General features: G+C 44.7%; 1 protein-coding gene across 1 annotated transcript in view; it reads right to left on the bottom strand.

Moving 5' to 3' along the window:
• The window catches only part of LOC111980112 (contactin-associated protein 1-like), a 7,666-nt gene extending 1,612 nt beyond the window's left edge, over positions 1-6,054 (bottom strand). The window contains exons 1-11 of the mRNA XM_024010776.1: positions 6,009-6,054; positions 5,753-5,909; positions 5,525-5,652; positions 5,255-5,428; positions 4,660-4,878; positions 4,191-4,430; positions 3,760-3,999; positions 1,205-1,332; positions 885-978; positions 216-446; positions 49-93 (exon numbers count right to left, since the gene is read on the bottom strand). Coding sequence (XP_023866544.1) covers positions 49-93; positions 216-446; positions 885-978; positions 1,205-1,332; positions 3,760-3,999; positions 4,191-4,430; positions 4,660-4,878; positions 5,255-5,428; positions 5,525-5,652; positions 5,753-5,909; positions 6,009-6,054 — 1,702 coding nt within the window. The remainder of the gene's footprint in view (positions 1-48; positions 94-215; positions 447-884; positions 979-1,204; positions 1,333-3,759; positions 4,000-4,190; positions 4,431-4,659; positions 4,879-5,254; positions 5,429-5,524; positions 5,653-5,752; positions 5,910-6,008) is intronic.
• Positions 6,055-6,337: the final 283 nt, after the last annotated feature.

Below are 6,337 nucleotides of genomic sequence, written 5' to 3'. Positions count from 1 at the left end.
ATGAGAAATGATTCACATTATTGTGAATCGTAAGCAGTAAAGACTTACCTGTCAACCAAAACAGGCCTAGGTCATCGTGGATATAGATGTATTCTGAAATGAAAATAATACATTAAATTATGTTATTATGGGGAACTTATATTATCATCACTAGGTCATAATTGCTGATGGGATATGTAGTCCCATGTAAAGTAGATCTACTGATGTCGTCTCACCTATAGAAGTGAACCAGTGGTCCGCCTCCCAGGGGACATATCCATGGACAGGAGGGAAGGCCCCACAGTTAGACTCGGAGACGAAGCCCTGCACGGTGACCGGCGGTTCCGTCTCGTTCGGCCGGAAGAGGGTCTTAAGAGGGGCGTATATGTTGTACCTCACCCCAGATATACAGCCCACCAGACCAGGACTGTTATGCCTCTGGATCTCATAGTCAATGTCACCCACCTCTGAGGGGGTTAGAGAGGGACAGAGGAGTTACAATGTGCACATCCACCTCAACTAATTCCCAAACTTACAGTGGGACAACTGATACCTTACTTCCATGGGTAACACTTTATTTGGATAGTCCATCTGTAGATGCTCTATCAGTAACAGACTATCAGTAACATTTCAACTATCTACTAACCCTAGTTCTAACCCTAATCCTTATCCTAACCCTAAACTTAATCCTAACCTTAACTCTTACCCTAACCATTATTCTAACTCTAACCGTAACCATAACCTTAGCAAGCAGTTGCTTATCAACAGATAGTTTGTTGATAGTATGACCATCTGTAGAGCACCTACAGATGGACTCTCCGGACTATCCAAATAAAGTGTGACCAAATCAATTCTCACGAGGAAAGCAGAAATGTTTCAGCTGGGGGGGGTGAAATGTAAATTACCCATCACTCTCCCCAGGAAGATGTTCTTGGGTGAGTCAAACCTGCCGTCCTCCACTAGGGTGATCTTCTCCACTATCGGCTCCATGTAGTCCACCTAGGAGTTACACATATCACCACAAACACATTGATATTCACACACAACCATAAACATGTCAACATGAACAAATAAATCAAAGACTGAAAATACACAAATGCACACAACTTTACAACCCAAGAGATGTGGTACCAGACAATCCTGATTTGTGATGGACTTTTAAACTGTGGTGAAGGAGGTAGGTAGTGTTAACAGGTGTGGACATTGTGGTGGAGCATCAGCGCACCTGTGTCTTGATGGTCCTGTTGTGTCTGGTTATGTTGACGTAGTGGGGGTATCCATCTGCCAGGTTCCTGAAGGACAACTGGTACTTGTGGGTAATCAACCCCAACCTATACCTCATGTCTAAGGTTCCTGTGGATGGATGGTGCAACAATTCACTCCACAGTTCATAATGTAAGGCATTAAAACATTATATTTCCATGAACTATTGTGAGGAGTGTGGCTTGTGGCTGCTTCGCGTGATGTATTGTCGTCTCTACCTTCTTGCCCTTTGTGCTGTTGTTTGTGCCCAATCATGTTTGTACCATGTTTTGTGCTGCTACCATGTTGTGCTGCTGCCATGTTGTGTTGCTACCATGTTGTTGTCATGTTGTGTTGCTACCATGCTGTGTTGTCATGTGTTGCTGCCTTGCTATGTTGTTGTCTTAGGTCTCTCTTTATGTAGTGTTGTGATGTGTGTTTTGTCCTATATATATTTTTTTTTWAATCCCAGCCCCTGTCCCCYCAGGAGGCCTTTTTCCTTTTGGTAGGCCGTCATTGTAAATAAGAATTTGTTCTTAACTGACTTGCCTAGTTAAAGAAAAAAAGTATAAAAATATTGTAAAGTACAGTGATATACAGTGAGGGAAAAAAGTATTTGATCCCCTGCTGATTTTGTTCGTTTGCCCACTGACATTGAAATGATAAGTCTGTAATTTTAATGGTAGGTTTATTTGAACAGTGAGAGACAGAATATCAACAAAAAAATCCAGAAAAACGCATGTCAAAAATMTTATAAATTGATTTGCATTTTAATGAGGGAAATAAGTATTTGACCCCTCTGCAAAACATGACTTAGTACTTGGTGGCAAAACCCTTGTTGGTAATCACAGAGGTCAGATGTTTCTTGTAGTTGGCCACCAGGTTTGCACACATCTCAGGAGGGATTTTGTCCCACTCCTCTTTGCAGATCTTCTTCAAGTCATTAAGGTTTCGAGGCTGACGTTTGGCAACTCGAACCTTCAGCTCCCTCCACAGATTTTCTATGGGATTATGGTCTGGAGACTGGCTAGGCCACTCCAGGACCTTAATGTGCTTRTTCTTGAGCCACTCCTTTGTTGCCTTGGCCGTGTGTTTTGGGTCATTGTCATGCTGGAATACCCATCCACGACCCATTTTCAATACCCTGGCTGAGGGAAGGAGGTTTTCACCCAAGATTTGATGGTACATGGCCCCGTCCACGTCCATTTGATGCGGTGAAGTTGTCCTGTCCCCTTAGCAGAAAAACACCCCCAAAGCATAATGTTTCCACCTCCATGTTTGACGGTGGGGATGGTTTCTTGGGGTCATAGGCAGCATTCCTCCTCCTCCAAACACGACAAGTTGAGTTGATGCCAAAGAACTCCATTTTGGTCTCYTCTGACCACAACACGTTCACCCAGTTGTCCTCTGAATCATTCAGATGTTCATTGGCAAACTTCAGACGGGCATGTATATGTGCTTTCTTGAGCAGGGGGACCTTGCGGGCGCTGCAGGATTTCAGTCCTTCACGGCGTAGTGTGTTACCAATTGTTTTCTTGGTGACTATGGTCCCAGCTGCCTTGATATCATTGACAAGATCATCCTGTGTAGTTCTGGGCTGATTCCTCACAATTCTCATGATCATTGCAACTCCACGAGGTGAGATCTTGCATGGAGCCCTAGGCCAAGGGAGTTTGACAGTTCTTTTGTGTTTCTTCCATTTGCGAAACCAACTGTTGTCACCTTCTCACCAAGCTGCTTGGCAATGGTCTTGTAGCCCATTCCAGCCTTGTGTAGATCTACAATCTTGTCCCTGACATCCTTGGATAGCTCTTTGGTCTTGGCCATGGTGAAGAGTTTGGAATCTGATTGATTGATTGCTTCTGTGGACAGGTGTCTTTTATACAGGTAAGAAACTGAGATTAGGAGCACTCCCTTTAAGAGTGTGCTCCTAATCTCAGCTCGTTACCTGTATGAAAGACACCTGGGAGCCAGAAATCTTTCTGATTGAGAGGGGGTCAAATACTTATTTCCCTCATTAAAATGCAAATCAATTTATAACATTTTTGACATGCGTTTTTCTGGATATTTTTGTTGTTATTCTGTCTCTCACTGTTCAAATAAACCTACCATTAAAATTATAGACTGATCATTTCTTTGTCAGTGGGCAAACGTACAAAATCAGCAGGGGATCAAATACTTTTTTCCCTCACTGTATTTTTGTCCAAGTCCTATCTTGCTTTGTGTTTCCACTCAAATAAATTGGATGACTAAAGAACATACCACAGGAGATTGGTGGCACCTGAATTGGGGAGGACAGGCTCGTGGGGATGGCTGGAGCGGAATCAGTGGAATGCKATTCCATTTGCAACCTTCCAGCCATTATTATGAGCCGTCCTCCCCTCAGCAACCTCCTGTGGAACATACAGTAATCCAACTTCAATTAGTGACAGTAAAATCTTCATTCAAAAGCCGGTTCAATTCGAACACTCTCTGCCTTGAATCTTAACCACGATAACCCATAATGTTAAAGCGCTCCTCCCTGCCGAGCGTTCCTACCATCTTTCTTCAGGATGACAGCCATGTAGTCCTGGACGAAAGAGCTGATGTAGAGCAGTACAGCCGGCGTCTGGAAGGTACTGAAGCTGAACTCGATCTCATCACTGGTGTCGTTGTAGCCCAGGCTGAAGTTGTGGTAGTGGGGGTCCAGCCAGTTAGCCCACCACTCCTCATTGGTTGTAGGCTTCTTTCTGATGTTGTAGCGTAACCACGAGCCTATCTCAAAGTAGGCCCCAATGTCTAAGGGGGTACAAACAGGATCAAGTTGAGCTTAAATGCCCATTTCTATTATGAAACTTTGTGGTTACTTTCGCCAACACTGTCAAAATAAATCAAGGTTTTTGTTACTGTAACCCAGTGTGCTTAAGGCAGTCTTAGTGATTCTGGGGCTCCGTGAAAAACCGAGGTAACCCAACCTGTGTAGAGCTCACCTTTGTGGCAGTAGAATCCGTCGAAGGCAGTGTTGCCGCAGTCACAGGTGTAGGCTGCGTAGCCCTCGATACACTGGGCGGCGTTTCGACACGGTATGGTCGCGTTCAGACACTGGCCCGTACAGTTCCGCCGTATACCCTGTTCCTCATTCGCTTTGCCTTCCAAGTCAAGGGTCACACCGTTCATTCGTAACCCTCGGAGGCAGCCCAGGAATGGCCACAGCGTGCGATTGGCTGCGCCTGGATATATTGGGACACCGTCAGTTAATCATCACATTGCAAAGTTGAGCATTTTGGATTAAGAAGAATAAATAAGTGTTTGTTATAAGAACAAACAAAAAAACATCTGTTTCCCGTGCTGTAGTGCTGTTTAAACTCATAGGAGTGGACTACATCAACCAATGGGAGAAGTCCAAAATCCTTCGACTACCACCCCGCCCTCCCCAGCCCCAGCAGCCAGATGACGTACCCACGAGGAGAGGGTGGGTGAACTCCATGGTGACAAAGGTCTGGCCAGGGAAGCGTCTCACAGCCCATGGCTGGTAGTCCACTTTGATCCTGGCCAACTTCACGTTGAGCTCTGCCTGGACAAAGTGCCACTCGTTGTCGTTTAGAGGCACCGGCGAGCGTAGCGTCACGTTGAGGATGCCGTCTCCCACCATGAATATGAAGATCAGGTTCTGGGTGGCTGGGAGAAGGATGAAGAAGAGACCAAACAGAATGAGGGATGAAATATATTATATAAATAAATACCGGAAAATATTGATAATATAATTTCTAAACCTGTTCATTCATCAAGTTATTATAAGTCTCACTGCAACAAAACCTTTCAAAAATTGTAATTCGGAAATTATGTTTCCTGCCTTGGTCCTATGTGGCTCAGTCGGTAGAGCATGGCACTTACCATGCCAAAGGTTGTGGGTTTGATTCCCGCTGGGGCCACCCGTATGTAAATTGTATACACGCATGACTGTAAGTCACTTTGGAGAAAAGTGTCTTTTAAATAGTGTATATTATATGAGTCATTTCCTGTGATTCACACTAGGTAATCTGTGGTAATTTACTGTTGAGCTCAATGCGTATGAAGTTACGGAGCCAGTCATCTGAGTTCTCCAGGAACACTCCGTGGGGGCGGTAGGTTTTAAAGTGGAAGGAGATGTCCACGGTGCTGCCTGGCTTGAAGGTGGGGAACTCGATGTAGGTGGGCTTGGTGAACGATATGGTATTCCAGATGCTCCCTGTGAGTACAAAGAGGCCATGAGATCCAAACCAGAACCACGATAAACAATCATTTGACAAATTATATACCGCAGAATGGTTTAACTACAACTCACTGTCGCCGTGGCAACGTAGGGGCCCGAGGCTGATGTGGGCCTTTGACCCGGTCCTGTTGGTGTCCCCCACCACCACCTTCCTCACTGGGAGGTGGTCCTTCCACATCAGATAGCCCTTGTCTGAGTACCTGCACAACAGGTTCCATTTGTACAGTAATGTATATCAATCTATGAAAACACTTTTCTAAATGTTATAGAAAAGAGTCTTTCAAATCCTMTCTCTCTCACCATTGGCGGTAGTCAGCGTCACAGTTACAGTGAAACCTGGCGTCAGTGCAGGTCTGGTTMATAGCACAGCCACACTTCCCACTCTCAGGGAAAGCCCCGCCCCAGTACTCGTGACTCTCGTTATTTCGACCAATCCAGAAACTGTACGGTCTCCCATCTGAATGACATGACAATAGAGCAAAGGGAACCTAAGTAATAGATTTTGTTTAATTGGATAGGATTGGATGGAGAATACTCTGTCCCCACAACCAATTACTGATCTGGCCCCAAACTGGTTCTCCATTGTCCTTGTTGGAGTTCATTATTACATGATCAACATCCAACAGATGGCCCTGCTGTCTCCTCTGCTGTTCCTTTTCATTCCTCATGGAACATACAGTCAACATTCACCTCAACCTGAACACAGTTTCATATCAGAGTCCTCGCCTCAACATGTTCAATACCAGTCCATTTCTGAAAGGTACTGTAAGCACTGACTACCGCTATGTTCGATATGCACCATGGAGTCATGTTGGTCAGATGGTATAATATAATTGTATACTAGTACATTTTATGAATGTATAAAATACATTTGAAAAGCCAGTT

Source organism: Salvelinus sp. IW2-2015, linkage group LG20 (assembly GCF_002910315.2).
Source record: "Salvelinus sp. IW2-2015 linkage group LG20, ASM291031v2, whole genome shotgun sequence".
In the NCBI taxonomy this organism is placed as follows: domain Eukaryota; kingdom Metazoa; phylum Chordata; class Actinopteri; order Salmoniformes; family Salmonidae; genus Salvelinus; species Salvelinus sp. IW2-2015.
This window is presented reverse-complemented; position numbering and strand designations above follow the sequence as displayed.